The 18,054-nt window shown below is 45.0% G+C and overlaps 1 protein-coding gene across 3 annotated transcripts in view; it reads right to left on the reverse strand.

Moving 5' to 3' along the window:
* Positions 1 to 18,054, reverse strand: part of PRKAR1B (protein kinase cAMP-dependent type I regulatory subunit beta) — a 372,623-nt gene that overhangs the window by 289,035 nt on the left and 65,534 nt on the right. For all 3 annotated transcript variants that reach the window (XM_077449057.1, XM_077449058.1, XM_077449059.1), the window contains one exon: positions 5,523 to 5,614. In XM_077449057.1, the coding sequence (XP_077305183.1) occupies positions 5,523 to 5,614 (92 nt within the window). The remainder of the gene's footprint in view (positions 1 to 5,522; positions 5,615 to 18,054) is intronic.

Consider the following 18,054-nt stretch of genomic DNA (forward strand, 5'->3'; position numbering starts at 1 on the left):
TTTAATAAGGGGGCCCCCGGATACCGGCCCCCCACCCTATGTGAATGAGTATGGGGTACAATGTACCCCTACCCATTCACCTGTAAAATAAAAGTACCCAAAAAAAAAACACAACACACGAGATAAAATATTTTATTGCACAGCTCCGGGGGTCTTCCGTCTTCGGGGGTCTTCTCGCCGGACTCCTCCGCTATCTTCTTGTAGCTCTTTTGCTAGCGGAGGAGTCCGGCTTTCTTCCTCCCCGCCGCCGGCCTCTTCTCCCGACTTCGGGGGTCTTGTCCCTCTCTTCGGTTCTTCTGCCGGGCCACCGCGCCTTCTTATAGCTCTTTTGCAGGCGGTGGCCCGGTCTTCTGTCGCCGCCGCCTTCCGTTCTTCTGCCGGGCCACCGCGCCTTCTTATAGCTCTTTTAGAGGCGGTGGCCCGGTCTTCTGTCGCCGCTGTCGCCTTCCGGTCGCCTTCCGTTCTTCTTCTTCTTCTTCTTCTTCTCCAGGAGATGTTGACACGTCGCTCTCTCCGTCCGGAATGCCAGAGCCGCGCTGTGCGGCCACTTATATAGTGACAATGGGGCGGTGTCACATGGTATATGTCACATGGGTTGGTCACATGGGTTGATGTCACATGGGGACTATGACATCGTAAGGGGGCGGGGTCACCATGTGACCAACCCATGTGACATATACCATGTGACACCGCCCCATTGTCACTATATAAGTGGCCGCACAGCGCGGCTCTGGCATTCCGGACGGAGAGAGCGACGTGTCAACATCTCCTGGAGAAGAAGAAGAAGAAGAAGAAGAACGGAAGGCGACCGGAAGGCGACAGCGGCGACAGAAGACCGGGCCACCGCCTCTAAAAGAGCTATAAGAAGGCGCGGTGGCCCGGCAGAAGAACCGAAGAGGGGGACAAGACCCCCGAAGTCGGGAGAAGAGGCCGGCGGCGGGGAGGAAGAAAGCCGGACTCCTCCGCTAGCAAAAGAGCTACAAGAAGATAGCGGAGGAGTCCGGCGAGAAGACCCCCGAAGACGGAAGACCCCCGGAGCTGTGCAATAAAATATTTTATCTCGTGTGTTGTGTTTTTTTTTTTGGGTACTTTTATTTTACAGGTGAATGGGTAGGGGTACATTGTACCCCATACTCATTCACATAGGGTGGGGGGCCGGTATCCGGGGGCCCCCTTATTAAAGGGGGCTCCCGGATTCCGATAAGCCCCCCGCCCGCAGACCCCGACAACCAACGGCCAGGGTTGTCGGGAAGAGGCCCTTGTCCTCATCAACATGGGGACAAGGTGCTTTGGGGTGGGGGGGCCGCGCGGCCCTCCCTTCCCCAAGGCACCCCCCATGTTGAGGGCACGCGGCCTGGTACGGCTCGGGAGGGGGGGCGAGCGAGCCCCTTTCCTGGCCGGCCGGGTAGCGTGCTCGGACAAGGGTCTGTTGTGGACTTTGGGGGGACCCCCACGCCGATTTTTTTCGGCGTTGGGGTTCCCCTTTAAGTGCATTCCAGGCGGCGGAGCCCGCGACGTCTCCGTCGCGGGCCCCGCCTACCTGCACACGCGCTCGAAATGAGCGGACTGTTGCCTCGTGTGTGGGCAAGTCCGTTCATTTCAAAAGTTGCGCGGACTTAGTACGACGAACAAAGTTTGCCGTATTTGTCCGCTCAAAAAGTGCCGTGTGTGGGCGTGTTCGTTCATTCAAAAGTTTGAGCGGACTGTTTGACGAACTTAGTTTCGGCAGACAGTCCCCGCGTGTGTACGCGGCCTTACTTCCAAGTAGTGTACCTAACATTTTAACAATATTTATTAAAGAGGAAGTAAACCCTGATGAGTTTACTTCCTCTTTCATTCCCTGCAAAGGCAAAGCATAATGGACTACTATGCATCGCATAGTAGTCCATTATGTGTCACTTACCTGACACAGGAGCCAGCGAAGTCACCGCTGTCCCCTGTAGTCCGGCGCATCCATCTTCTCGGTGGATTCTCGCTGCTCCACCGCTGTCATTCGCAAAGCCGCGACGACGTCACTCCCGCGCATGCGCACGGGAGCCGACACGCGCGGCATCTTCGTCGTTGACGGTGCCGCACTCAGTGCGCCTGCGCGCCACTGTCTACGGTGCTTGCGCCGTAGACAGCGGTGCCTGTCTTTCGGCAAATATCTCCTAAACCGTGTAGGTTTAGGAGATATTTCTTGGACCTACAGGTAAGCCTTAATCTAGGCTTACCTGTAGGTCAAAGTGTGTTGTAAGGGTTTACAACCACTTTAAGCTGAACTCCTAGGTATAAACTTTATCTACTTGGACCAATGTAAGTATGTATATCTCCTACCTGGGGCTCCACTGGGGAAGCTGGCAATCATTATAGTATTCAGAGCTACTATAGTGATAGCTGCTGTCTTCCAGGTCCTATGTGGAGTAGCTACCCTTCTGCACACTGATCCCAGGGGGTCACTCACTCGGGAAAAAAGAGTGCTTTGTATTTTTTTTTTTATAAATGCAAGGTGTTCTCTGATTGGGCAAGGTGGAGAGGAATCATTCAATTAGAGAATGACCTGCATTCACTGAAGAAAATACTCTGAGAATTGCAGAAGTGCCAAGTGAGTGAGAGCCCCTTTGTTCACTGTGCAGAGGGGAAGCTCGGCACTGGAATCAGAAGCTAGCGGCTACCACTGTAGTAACACCAAATACTACAGTGATCGTCAGCTTTTGCAATGGACCCTTAGGCTTGAGATATACTTACTTACATTGGTCCAAGCTGGAACAATGTAAGTTTGCAATAAAGATAATTTGTGAAATTCAGTTTTAATAACTTGCACACAGCATACATTTTTCAGCATACTAAAAAAAAAAAAACATCACAGGAGCGGCTGATTTTCACTGACCTGTTGTATTTGTTATCACTCTTTTCTCGTTCCATATACTACCTAACTGGCAATATTGGTTATCCCACTTATAATTTTAGATCAGGGATTTTTTTTCAGGGGGAACTTGGTGGAACTCAGTTCGACCACCTCTGGCTCAGACCCTTGGGAGGTGCCTGCTCACCACAATCACTTGTAAACATGTAAACACAAAAGTCTGGTTTCTGTGTTTACAAGTGACAGCTCTGCAACCCCCTGAACTCTGCACTCTGTAGGTAATGCAATCCTGGTATTTAATGCCCCTTTAAGACCCTCCTACTGTTTGTGAAATTTGACTGACCACACCCACTATTTGATGTCATTTGGAGGGTGTGTGTGGGGGTGGAGGGTTTTGGGGGGGGGGGGTGTGGTTAAGTTCTAGCACCTATTGTTTGAGAAAAAAAGCCCTGATTTTAGTACACCTGAACTGGTAAAATATAATTGTGGCATTTTTCAAAAAGGCAAGTGTGAGTTTTTGCTAGCTGCCTCTTTGAAACCTCCTGGACTATCAAAGCACAGCTGCTGGGGTACCTCATCTGGAAAAAACTGCTGGGGTACTTCAGAGGCAAAAACCTGCTGGGGTACTTCAGAGGCAAAACAATGTAATTGTAATTGTAAGCTGTTTGTACATCTCCCAAAAACAGCACTGGTGGAAGGTGCACAGGCTATTACAAAGTTAAAGCGGACCTCAACCCTAAAGTGGAATTTCCACTAATCTGAATCCTCCCACCCTCCGGTGCCACAATTGGCACCTTTCAGGGGGGAGGGGGGTGCAGATACGTGTATAATCCAGGTATCTGCACCCAATTCTGGGAATAGCTAGCCGCATTAGGGAACTGGGCGGTGAAGCTGCAACGATTCACTTCCCGATTCCCTGACAGAGGATGGCGGTGGGGGCGATTGCTCGTCATCTGCTGCCGACATCGCTGGACCCTGGAACAGGCAAGTGTCCATTTATTAAAAGTCAGCAGCTTCAGTAATTGTAGCTGCTGACTTTTAATATTAAGGTGGCACTCCTCTTTAAGTAGAACTATAGGCAAAACTTAGTTTTTTTTTTTGGAAAGAGTAGTTATAACTGCTGTCAGATTTTTCCTTGCGATCTGTGTCCTATTGGGAAGATTGATCCTCACTTCCTGTCCCATAGCCAAAACAGAAAGTGAGGGCAAATGAAGGAAGTCCCTTGGAGGCCTCTAGGTTACCAGAATAGTGTCCCCATTGAAGATTTCCCCTCTATTACTTTTCTGGGGACAACCCAAAATTTGTGATTTTCTTTTACTTTCACTTTCAATGATAATTGTAAACATAACAGTGAATCTTCCTATTGGGGGTCCAGGGTTGCCAACCTCCTGAACATTTTTTACTGGCAACCTGAGAAATGACAGAACTCCTATTGAAAACTAACACAGTGAATATTTAAACAGTATAAACATGATATGGAAACACTGACAATACCTAGAACAAAGTCATTTGCTTGATTTACACTTAAAAATACAACACATCATGAAATGATCAGCCCCTGATATTTACTGGCAGTTGTAAAAAAAAATCACTGACTTTTACAAATTGTCAGTAAATTTACTGGCGGCTGGAAACCTTGTCGGGGGCACACACAGCAAAAAAAACATGATAGGTATTCAAATCCCTCTCTACTATGTCCAAAACAAAAAAATATACAGTTTGCCTTTAGTTATTTAAAGAATATTATTTAAAGAATAATACTCATATGATGGATACTGGAGCACTACAAAAGAGACACCTTTGTTATGAAGAAAAGGGAATATGGACAGAAATCACTGCTGTCAAATCTCACTATTAAAGAGGAAGTAAACTTTCCTGTATACTTTGTACCTATAGGTAAGCCTATAATAAGGCTTACCTATAGGTACTGTAAATATCTTTGAAACATGTGCCGTTTAGGAGATATTTACTGTATACTGCACCAGTTATGTCAATGGTGCATGCGCTATAAAGGAACGCCCACCTGTGCCGTTTCCTCAGAAGCCTGTGCCGTGACCGGCGGTTCCCGTGCACATGCTCGGGAGTGACATCACGTGGCTCCGGCCAGTCACACAGCCGGAGTATGTGGCCCCGGAAGGAAAACAGGCGAGGATGGATGCAGCCTCCGGTGAGGAGGATGCTGACTTCATTTGCAGGTAAGTGTCACATAATGTACTAGTATGTGGCGCATACTAGCACATTATGCCTTTACTTTGCAGGGAAGAAAAAAAATCTGAGTTTACTTCATCTTTAAAGACTTCAGAAGATGTAATGGAGATGATTTAATAGACTGTTCACTTTGCAAGGGAAGTTGCACTTTGCAAGGAAATTTTCCTCCCAGAATTAGTAAATGTGGTGGAATTTCCATTTGCAAAGGATACCCAATCACATGCATGGAAAATGTAAAAAAAAAAAAAAACAGCATTTTTGCTTGCACATGACTGGATGATGGAAGCCAACAGAGCTTCACCTCATTCACTAAGCTCCGGGGAAAATTCCCTTTCAAAGAGCAACTTCCCTTTCAAAGTGAACAGTATATTTGCCTTTAGTAAATCAACCCCAAAGGATTTTACACCACCGGCCCCTAGTTGTGGGTGAAGATAGACTTTGGGAACATGCAAAGAACAGGCCCTCATACCTTCTCTCATTGTCATCAAGGTGTGCGAAGAGCACATTTTTGGAGATGGCTTTTGCCAGGGCAGTCATCGTCTTGTAGTCCTTTGGAATAACCTGCAGAGAAACAACAGAGGATTATATTATTTTCATGCCCCTGGCATAGAATGCTGAGTGATTTTAAAAAGAATGCAAAATGCATCCAAAAGTTCAGGACCTCTCATTTCACACAGGGCTAGGATGGATATCCATGAGATTAAAAAAAAATTCTTTTTCACCAGCACACTCTTTACCTCTCATAAGAAAACCATTATTTTACCGTTTCTGACTACACATGAATATTACCGTTCTGAACAGTATAATTAAACTGAGTATCACTATATCTTTTTGGCATCTATTGCCTAGGAAACTGAACACTCTCTTCTAATTTCAGTTATTAATCATTTTCATGAAAAGTTCTTGACTGCCAGTTTGATTGTGGATGTAACATGTCTGCACCTGGAACATTTAAAGGTAAGCTCCAGTCAAACATGACAATCTGCTATAGACAAAGAAGGTACAGCTTCTCTACATAGTGCTTCTCTTTATCCTGTGCACAATGCCACACTGCCAAATCCTCTTGGTAGTCGTTAAAGAGGAAGTATGGGTTTGCCTTTTTCTCCCAAATCATACATACCTGGGTGGATGCAGCATAAGTCCAATGCTACATCTGTCCCCCGGGGGCATCTCTGCACTGAGAACTGAGCCACCGAACACCGCCCATGGTTTGGTTCTCTCTGCTCCCTGAGCAGAGAGCTGCTGACTGTCAATCATCAGCTCTCCTGCTCTGCTCCTCCATGCTCAATGGAGCGCTAAGCTGTGGAAGGGTGGGGAGCGGCTGTCTCAGCAGCTCGCTGAGAGGCTGAGACTGGCATCAGTCCAGACACCTGGCGTAAGTCCAATGCTACATCTGTCCCCTGGGGGCATCTCTGCACTGAGAACTGAGCCACCGAACACCGCCCATGGTTTGGTTCTCTCTGCTCCCTGAGCAGAGAGCTGCTGACTGTCAATCATCAGCTATCCTGCTCTGCTCCTCCATGATCAATGGAGTGCTGAGCTGTGGAGGGGTGGGGAGTGGCTGTCTCAGCGGCTCGCTGAGAGGCCGAGACTGGCATCAGTCCAGACACCTGGCGGATCCAGACGTCCGAGGTTGGGATGACGCGGTGCCTGGATTGAACTTGGTGACACCAGCAGAGAGCGGACTCCGGTCCGCTCTCTGCTGAAAAGATTTCACTGGAAAGCAAAAGGTATTGCACTCCGGTGACCCTTAGGAGAAGCCCAGCCAAACGAGCCCAGGCTGGACTTTTACTTTAACCAGCTCTAATGGAACTCTCTGCTAATAAGTCGGTGGACCTATATTTTACATTTAAAACGTAGAAATGGCATGTTTCCTATGGAAAACCTTACTATTTATGAAGATGATGGGAAATTGCCTATTTCATATTTCCTTTTTATTATTGAATCAGAATATCTAATAATGAAATCTAAACCTGGTTAAGGGGTCATAAAAGAAATACAAGGATGGTCACTTTAGCTGATTTCATACTAAAAGAATGTCAAGAACATGCTATCTTCTATAGAAGGTAATGTTGTTAATGATTGGTTAAATCCTACCAACTTGACATGTATATACTACAGCTAGAACTTGGAATATTCAGTCTCACCTCAGAGCTGCTATGATGCATGTGTCTGCTTCAGATTATCTGTGCCATGCCGCACAAGCAGGTGGGACTTTGTGGCGAAACAGCATCTTTAGTTAAGTAGTCTTGTGATATTTTCTAATATTATTACATTTGTTATCTGTATCTGTCATTACTAAATTAAATGTTATTCTAAGGGCCCTTTTCAGGACGTGTCTGTGTACGGGCTCCACTTTGCTCAGCATGGGATCGCTTCGTCGGTCCCCGCTGAGCAGGCAGATGACAGGTCTGACTCTGCACACTGTGCAGGGACCGACCTGTCAGAGCGCCGCTCTCCACTATGGGGAATTGGATGAAGACGGACCATAGAGTCTGCTTTCATCCGATCCGATGATGGATGGAAAAATAGGGTTTTCCTCCGTCACACTTTTTCGGATCGGAGCAGGTCAGATGTCAGCGGACATGTCACCGCTGATATCCATCACTCCATAGAGGTCTATGGAGCAACCATTCAGGTCCGCATAAAAAATTGACAGGTGGACCTGAACTGTCCATCCGTGTGAATGAGGCATTATATGTATTTGTGTGATCTCTCCTTGCACATATTGAATACAACCCCAAAAACATAAACTATCACATAGAGCTGCACAATTCTGGCCAAAATGAGAATCCACATTTTTTTGCTTAGAATAAAAAGATCAAGATTCTCGCGACATAAAATCTTTCACATTATATAAAAAAAGGGCTAACTGTTTTTTTTTATTAATTAAAGTAATTTTTTCCCCAAAAAATTGCATTTGAAAGACCACTGCGCAAATACAGTGTGACATAGAATATTGCAACAACCACCATTTTATTCTCTAGGGTGTCTACCAAAAAAATATAAAAAAAAAAAAAGATTTTAACTTGAAACCAACAAATGTCAGAAAAAGGTTTAGTGTTTAAGTGGTTAAACTTTTTTTCACTTAAACACAAAGTCTTTTCCACTGACAAATTGTTACAAATGTTTATACTTAAGTTCAACTGATAAAGAATGTGTTGATTCTTGGCAGACTGACCAGTTTTTCTCTTCCTTTCTTTTGAGGGCTGTGACTTCAGAAGAGCAGAGAGAATTCTTTGCATAGATAGAATTGTGAAACACTTTAGTCAAGATCAAGATAACGATTCTTGACCATTAATTGTGCAGCTCTACTAACATATATATGTGATAAAATAGAAACATTCACCTCCATCTCCCTACTGAGTCTGTGCTCTTACCAAGCTTGTGGTGGGGCGATGGAATGGGTGGGTAGTCAGGAAAAAATGTTGTCTATCTCTTGTAAGGGGCAATGCCAACCCTACCAGTGAGATTTTGCACCAGGCACTAGAAACTGGATCACATTCTGATGCAAGATCTGCCAATCATTTGGCTTACACATAGGGCACAAGACTCGAACACCAACCATTGTAGTGTGCCGAAATAAAGGACAGGGTGGAAGCCCATGCAGTCTCGATTGTAACCGTTTCAGTTAGGGTGGCTGTGCCTGGCAAACTATGTCATGGAAGATAATATCTGATGTTCTAAAGAGATATACATCATTCTGGAAAATAATTCTATATATTATAAAGAACTTGAATTCTAAATGGTGGGACACAGCTGCTGTGTCCCAATATCACATCTGTGTGGGTGCAGGGGTGTGTCCCTGAACTCACCCGGTGTGCATTAGGGGACACGCACCCAAACCTACATAGATGCAATATTGGGACACAGCCACTGTGTTCCAATAGACTTTAAAGTGACAGCATGCATGGGGATGTACACAACATCTGTGCATCCCCTTGTGGGTAAACACCGTCCTGCATAGGCATGTGGTATTTTACACTGTGAGGGAGTTTTACTAAAACTGGAGCACTCAAAATCTGGTGCACTGTGCATGGTAGCCAATCAGCTTCTAACTTCAGCTTGTTCAATTAAGCTTTAACAATAAAACCTGGAAGCTGGCTGAAGAGCTTCACCAGATTTTGCACTCCCCAATTTAAGTAAATAACCCCCATCTGTGAACAAGGCCTAAAAAAATTCTTCTGACCGTGTCAAAACTTTAGAGCTATCCTGTGTCCTGCGTACACTTTCCATGTTATCTAAAGAGGTCTAACTAGCCCTCCTAGTTCTTGTCTTGGACTACAGAACACTTCTTTTTTATGTTGTGGAGATGAGGAAAGTGGTTTGACCAATTTAGCAAAAGAAAGCTGAGTAGGCCTGACACCACTATAATCTGCATGGGAAATGTGTATTTATTGTAGAGCTAACCTGCATATTTTCTACCTTATATACAATGTAAAGATGCATAAACCCATAAAATCATAAAAACAGTTTTGTGTCTTTGGCCAGTTCCAAAGTGCCCAAGATCTCCTTCTAATAAGACTGTAACCAGCCAATCTTGACAACAATCATTTCAAGCCTATGGGCCCCTTGAGCCTCATAGCGTATTGTGTTTCAGATGTATTAAAATTCAAGTTATTTCCAAAACAGAAGGATAACCCAAAGGTCTAGTGCAGAGATATGTCCAAAGATATCTAACTTGTTTTTACTTGAATACTTCAACCAGACGCCACCTGCCCATAATTCCTATCTGTCCCTGGGGCAACAAGTTCTATGCCAACGTGCACGAAAATCATTAAACTACTAACGCCATCCAAGAATCCTCCTTGTATGAGAAACTATGCATCCCTTCCTCTTTAGACAAAAGCAATATCCTGAGGTGTTTAAAAGATTTCTGTGCAATGACAGAGGTTAAGAAGCTATTAAAAGGGATCCATCCACAGGCAATTTCCACCTCCATGTAGCAGATGCCAGATTAATGGCCCATCTTTATAGCCATGAGAAATGGCAAACCTTGTGCCTTCCCAAAACGAAAGAGCAGTTTATTTTATTATTTTTCCAATGTGGCAAGATTAACGCGCCTGGCCCCCAGATCACCCACGGTTGTGCAGCGTGGTGGGTTGAGGGCATCTTTTGCAGCCAGAAATCAATAAGCAAGTTTAAAAATAGATAAACCTGAATTATGTAGCATGAAAAAAAAAAGGTCCCAGAGTAGTACAATATCTAAAGAATGTGAAGATGTTAATCTAATCTCCTAAATCCACAATAATGAAAGGCTTTACGGTGTTGTACTGCGAACAGCACAAACCGAATCTGCTGAAACAGGAAAAAGCGTGGATAATATATTACAAATTATGGCTGGCACACACACAGGGCTAGACAAATTAACTGTAGGATTCAGCAACTACCAGGCACTCCCAGTGGGGATTTCCAAATGACGAAAAATCCACTGTTACTCTAGTAAAGTAGTGCCTTTCACAGCTTCCGATAAAACAACAATCTGCCCTCATGCCCTGGGCAAAAATTATCATAAGGCATTCATGGGCTAGTATCAGCTACAGTGTAGCTAAAGCCAATTTTTGTTTTTGTTTTGGATAGAGCAGGAAAGGGTTAGGACCCCTGATAAGTTTTTATTGCTGTCTGTGTTACCATAATGATGATTTTCCCTCTCTATTTTCCCAATGTCACTCAACTAAATTTGGGAGGGAAATCTAATATTTTGCGTTTACAATGGAACAGAAAAAAAAAGAAATCATCTAATAAGGACATCTGTTTGAGATCCCATTCACCCTGGGGCCACGGGTCATGGCTAGTTTTAATGGCGCTTTACCATCATTTTAGCAGGGCTTTTCAGCTGCTAGCGGAGCATTTTTAACCCCCGCTAGCGGCCAAAGAAAGGGTTAAAACTGCCCGTGTTGCGGCACTTCAGAAGTGTTTTACAGGCGCTTCGGAAGCACTGCCCATTCATTCCAAAGGGCAGGGGTGGTGTAGCACACCGCCCCAAAGATGCTTCTTGCAGGTCTTTTTTTCCCATCCTGCAAGCACAGTGCCCCAGTGTGAAAGCACTCGGGCTTTCACAACGCAGAGGCATAGAGGCAGTTTACAGGTACTATTTTTAGCGCTAAAACGCCGTAAAACTGTCTCAGTGTGAAAGGGGTCTTAGTGACAAATATCTAAGGCTACTTTCACACTGAAAGCGCTTGGCGTTAGTGGTAAAGTGCCGTTAGTTTTAGCTGTGCTTTACCTCTGTTTTAGTGGCGCTTTTCAGACGCTTTTAACCCCCGCTAGTGGCTAAAGAAAGGGTAAAAGTGCACGTTATGTGGCACTGCCTATTCATATCAATGGACTTTTTCTAACGTCCCACAAGCTCACCGCCCCAGTGTGAAAGCACTCGGGCTTTTACATTGGGGAGGCATGGGAGGCATTTTCAGATGCTTTTCAGGCGCTTTGCAGGGGCTATTTCTAACGATAAAATGCCTGAAAAACACCTTAGTGTGAAAGTAGCCTTAAAGAGGAGTAATCTCCACACCAAGGGGATTTAAATTGTCTCATTTTTCTGAACAAAACACACCCATGTACACCGCAAGTGTCCAAGCCTCATTTGGCTCAGCCCTAGACTTCTTTTGTTGGTTACAACTAGGTTCCTGTTTGGAGTGCCAACAGTATACCAAACTATCTGAGCTTTAACATATTTAGAAAAAATCTGCAAAAAAGCGGTCCTGGTTAGAGACACGCCCTATCGCAATTTTAGCCATTTTGGTAACCGGCAAACACCAATGAGAGCCAGGCTTTCTATCAAAATTCCACTTCCCCTCCCCCACTAACACCATATTTGCCCCATCCCCCTCACCCTTCTCTCCCCCATCTAACCCCCCCCCCCCCCGCCATCCCTAGTTCTTCCTTCCTGCTTATCCCCCAGGCTTACTCCGTGCATTTAACTTGAAAACACAGACAAAGGTAGGGCCATGATACAGCCAATATGGAGAATTAGCTTAACATGTCATATCAAATATAGGGCATTATTCCTCTCACTGATATCAACAATGGGACACTATTCTTCCAACTCACACCAACAATGGGTCACTATATCTACCACTGACAACAACAATAGGGCACTATTCTGCCCACTGAAGCCATCAATGGGGTGCTATTAATCCCAGTGATACCACCAATTTGCACTATTCTTTCCCCTAACATCAATGATAGGGCACTATTCCTCCCACTGTCCCCAATGACAGAATATTATTCCTCCCACTGACAAACAATTTGGCTATTTTCTCATCCACTGAGGGACACAGAAAGTTTTTGACCTTCAGGGCATCCAAAAGCTGTACAATTGAGGGGTAGGCAACACAATAAACTACAATTAATAAGACCAATGCAACAACAAGCACTGGGGAATGCCTACAGCCTAAAGAGCCACCTAAACGATCTTACTTACATTGGTGGCCTTGCACAACTCCTCCAGGGTCACAGATTGTTGCAGACAGAGGTCAGCAGCATTATGCCTGGATGCACGCTCTTCTGCTGTAGGCTCACTGGGTTGTTCCTTCACAGCAGAAAAGTCTATTAAATCCCCAGTCTCTGGAACTGGTGCCTGGGGGTAGAGGTTCACCATCTCCTGTCCCTGAAACCCAGAAGATGTTACCGGTGATGGGCAAGGGCTAGCAGAGCTCAGCCCTGTTGTTAGCACTTCAGTTGGAATTTCAGTAAATGTTACATCCTTCAATGAAAAGTCAATTAACTCCATGCTTTATGTAATCGGTGGCTGGGGAAGGAGGACCGCCACCTCTTCTCCTGAGTCTTTGAACTGCTGTTAGGGAGTGACCGCCAGCTTCTCACCCTGGACTGCTGGAACTACCATGGGTGTGGGGTAGAGGCCTTGGACCCTCTGTCCGGTTGTCAGCTCTTCAACTTTGGAGATGACAGCAATCTCCGGAGTTTCTGCTGCCGATTCTGGGGTATGCTGCTGAATGTGTTCTAGCAGTTCCCTGTATTCCCTTTCTAGGTGCTGTTCTTTCTTTAGCAAATATTCCAGATCAGGTTCAAGCTCTGAGACCCTTTCGGGACTGAGAATAGCCTCTCTGTATTCTTGCAGGTCCTCAAAGGTAGGTTCCCCTTCATCGCCAAACACAAAAACATTTGTAAGGCTCTCCCACAACAATCCAAGGCTGCCAAAGTCATATCCCTCCAGAGAGCATGCTGTTGTCTCTATCTCCTGGTGGAGCAGCCTGTCCAACTCATTCACCCATTGCTCCTGGGGTTGCTCTCCCAGGACTGCCATCACAACTCCCGTTGGTCATTGTCTGTTGCTCTGGGGATGGAAATCACACGTCCTGGTGTATACCAGTGACCTGGAGGGCTACAATTCAAAGTCCCACCCAAATCTGTTGCCTGAACTCCAGGTATTCATCTGCAGATCTGGAGTATGCTGAAAGGACAAACTGCAGCAGTCCCGGGAACTCTAATGCCAGGTCCATTTCTCTGCTAGGGTGACTGAAGTCTGCTATTTCGATCTTGGATCCCGGTGGAGGTTTGGATGTCCCAGGCACAAGGAAGCATCCCCCTGCTGCCAATCAAACGTGACGGACTCCAGACACCCTGACTGGCTATCTCTGCCAAGAAGCTGCTTCCCAAGCTCTGCAACACGAGACCAGTGAATCTGGCTATAGTTACCCCAAGAACTAGGCAATACCAGTTTGGGAGTAAACCAGAATAAGAGCTGTTTATTTGAAAAATTACACAGAATATATACACCACAGGAGAACATCCCCCCTCCTAATCGTATTATCCTAACAATACAAACTGTAACCAGGAATATAATTACAACAACCAACATATACTATAAACATTACCTTAATTAGCCACCTGGATGACTCAGTGTCTACCCACACTTTTCAGAAATCTCATTCCAGGTCAGACTTCCTGGCCCCTACAATACTGAATACAGTGTAATGTATTCAACAGGTGACCTAGGGCTTTCCAGATCTCATTCCATCTTTCTTTTCACATACATCTGTCCACTGAGTCCCAAGCTGACAGAGACCATCATGGCCTCTTTAATAATGTCCTCATGCATTACGTAACAGAACATCTTCCTAAATACTTAAAGGTCCTTTAAATGCCAGGGCCCATAGTCTGTAAGCAAAAGGCTAGCATTTAGTTCCCTCCAAAAGCCCCTGTCCCAGGTGAGTCTTTCAAAATATTTACATGAAACATTTTGTGTCTAGAGTTCAGCTTTAAGGGGTCCATTAGTCCATGAAAAACTGCATAACCCGCTAGCTTCTCATTTGCCTTCAGGATTCCATTGCTGATGTCAAGCAACGTTTGAGGCTCATTTCACAAAGCTAGCACATTGGGATAGGGATTCTTATTTTATTAAAAAATAGCGACAGTTATTTTCAGCTAAGTCCAATGAAATGTGAAATTTTCTGTCAAATGTCTAAAATAAAGTTCCTTGCCTTGCATTAAAGCTTTGTTAAAAGAGCCTATAGTAACCTCAGTGTATACATAAACTAACTACCCACTCCGTGGGCTGCCAATTTCTACTACTTGCCAATTCCCTCCACCTGTACAAGCAAGTTAAAATGCTGGGAGGCAACTGGAATTTGCAATTTGAAACCCACCCACAGTGATATCTAGGAACATTGCACTTATGGTAGTTTATGATAAACCCATGACAGAGACAGGTGACAGGGGTTCTTCAAGGAAAAACAGTCATGGCTGAGCTTATACAAGAACCTTAAATATTCTAATAATTATGCAAGCAGTTGTGTCCCAATTGGCATATATGAATTCATATTATGAATGCTATCATTGCAGATATTAACTAAATACAGCTACAAGAATAACAAGATTGTTGTACTTATCATATAATCTGATTCTTGAAGTTAACTAAGGGACATAGAATCGGTAGTAATTTTGAGACAACTGTGTTATGCTGCCTTTAAGAGGAATTTGACACTAGCAAACAAAAAAGCCACTGGCCAGCCAGGTATAGCCCCTCTCACTCCCAGCATGCTTCAGTATTATAGAAAAGCAGTACTTAGGAGTACATCACAAACACATAGAGGTTGATTTGCTAAAGGCAAATACACTGTTCACTTTGCAAAGGAAATTGCACTCTGTAAGGGAAGCTTCCCCAGAACTTTAGTGAATGTAGTAAAACGTCACTTTGCAAAGAATACCCAATCATGTGCAAGGAAAGTAAAAATAAACTGGATTTTTGCTTGCACATGATTGGATGATGTAAGTCAACAGTGCTATACCTCATTCACTTAGCTCTGGGGAAAATTTCCTTGCAAAGTGTAACTACACTTGCAAAGTGAACAGTCTATTTGCCTTTAGTAAATCAACCCTAGAGTGTTGGGATCCACGTCAATTAATGAACTTCAAGAAATTGATTTTGCGGTAAGTATAAAAATACTGTTTTCCTTATTATTCATTAAGGGAAACAGCATCAGTAGTAATTCTGAGACAACTGGGATGAACAAAACCAGTCCACCTGAGGAGTGGGTAACGCAGCAAACAGTCAAGCAAATTCTAACAATGAAAGTAACAATGACACCGAGAGCTGCCTGAAAGTCAAAGAGCTGCCTGAAGGACCTTATGCCCTAAGCTGACATTAGATGAAGCTTGAACATCCACATATGAACAGAGAACCAGCTAGCAGTCTTCCAAATCTGCAAAACAGTTTCCTGATGCTGAAAAGTGCAAGAAGCTTTAATAGACCTAGTAGAATATACCTTGACTGGATAGACTGGAACCTTACCCTTTCGACCATAGTTTGATTATCTGTCTGAGTCACTTAGAAATGGTTTTCTATCAGAAAATCACAAAATGGAAATCTATTTTCCTGATGGAAGTAGAGAGACAAACTTGTACAACACAAACCACATCTGGACAATAGAGTGAAATATCCTTCTGATGAACAGGAGCTAGGCAGAGTGATGGAAGAACCATTTCCTAATTAGGGTGGAAAGTTGAAACCACCCAAGGAAAGAACAAGGCTAAAGGGCTAAAAACCTTATCTTTGTGTAAGAACAAGAAGGATTCTTTATAGGACAAGGCCAAAGAAACATGTTGCAGAGGTAATGGAAACAAGGAATGCAACCATGTGGGTGAAAGTGGAAGGGGAATATCCCTGTTAGGTTCAAATCCTGATTTTTGGAACACTGATGCCGCGTACACACGATCAAACAATCCGGTGGAAAAGTCCGGCAAACTCAAGTCCGCCAAACAATCCCCCCGTGTGTAGCCTCCGGCATACTTTTTTGACCCGAAAGTACGGCAGACTTAGAATGCCGTGTTGCACTCCAATCTTCCCGCCGGACTCGCATTTCGGCGGACAATCCGGCCGTGTGTGTGCCAGTCCGCCGTACTTTTGAAATGAGCGGACTTTTCCCGCCCGGAGAAAAGTCCGCTCATTTCGAGCGGGTCTCCAGGTAGGCGGGACCAGCGACGTCTCCTTCGGGCGGGAAAAGTCCGCTCATTTCAAAAGTACGGCGGACTGGCACACGCACGGCCGGATTGTCCGCCGAAATGCGAGTCCGGCGCGGCCCCCCCTTCCCCAAGGCACCCCTATGTTAAGGGCACGCGGCCTGGTATGGCTCAGGAGGAGGGGGGGGGCGCTCGCTCGCCCCCCCTTTCCTGGCCGGCCGGGTAGCGTGCTCGGACAAGGGTCTGTTGTGGACTTGGGGGGGACCCCCACGCCGATTTTTTCCGGCGTTGGGGTTCCCCTTTAAGTCTATACCAGGCGGCGGGGCCAGCGACGACTCCTTCGCGGGCCCCGCCATGCTCGAAATGAGCGAACTTTCCTCCACGTGTGTGGGCGAGTCCGTTCATTTCAAAAGTAGGGCGGATAGTACGGCGGACTTAGTACGCCGTATTGGTCCGCTGAAAAAGTGCCGTGTGTGGGCAAGTAGCCCGTTCGGAAAGTCCGACGGACAGTCTGGCGGGAAGTCCGCCAGACTAAGTACGTCGGACATACCGCTACGTGTGTACGCAGCTTGACAGAACCAAGTTTAAATCCCATGGAGTTACAGGAGGCTTTACAGAAAAGGAACACGAAGAAATAAACCCTGAACAAAAAGTCTTGACCTATGAATAGGAGGCTAGTGGTCTTTGTAATAGGACAAATGGACCAAGTTTGTCCCTTGATGGTACTTCAAAGTAAATTACTAATCCAGATCTAATTGAAAAAAAATCAGTAAGGCTGGCCATAGATGGCTTGAATTATTATACAGGACTTATAGAGCGCCAACAGTTTACACAGCGCTTTACAACTTAAGGGTGGACAGTAAAAATACAATACACGTTAATACAGCAGGAACCAGCTGGGATTTGAACTGTGTGGGCAGGCTGAATGTACCAAGTTAACTGATCCATCAACACTTCTCAGCAATCAAAGTAAGCATTCCATGTGCAATGGTGGATCTTGCAGTAGGTAGACTTCCTAGTGTTCAATTGAATTGGAATCAGTGAATCAAAGAGACCCTTGCCTTTCAAAGCTTGGGCTTCAATAGCAATGCTGGTAAAGCCTTGAAATAAGATAAGATAAGATAAGATCCCCTGGCATAAGAGATCTGGTTGATCTGGAAGAGCCCACATGGTGTCTGTCATAAGTCTGGTCAGGACAAATAAGTTAGCCAGCAGAATTTGGTAAAACGTTCTTGTTCAGAGAAAAGACGTTCCATCCTCCTGGGTCATCAACTAAAAACTGAAGTGTGATGGGCTGGGAGGGGTTCTCTCTAGCTGGTCAATGGCTCTTTTGTTTGCCACTGTTTGATTCCGCCTAAAGGCAGCAGTATAACCCAATTGTCTCAAAATTACTACTGATCCTGTGTCCCTTATTGAACAATAAAGAAACAACATTTTTCACTATAGTGGGCCTCCTTGTAATTAAGAGGAATGTATCAGATACAGTACATGGATATGTTTTTTAATACCATTTTTAGAAGTTGGGAGATAGCATTTAAAGCAGAACTAAAGCCTCTTACTCTGCTATCCGTCGAGAGCGA

The sequence above is a fragment of the Lithobates pipiens genome, unplaced genomic scaffold (assembly GCF_037356315.1).
Source record: "Lithobates pipiens isolate NorthernLeopardFrog02 unplaced genomic scaffold, aLitPip1_a1.2 Scaffold_22, whole genome shotgun sequence".
Lineage (NCBI taxonomy): Eukaryota > Metazoa > Chordata > Amphibia > Anura > Ranidae > Lithobates > Lithobates pipiens.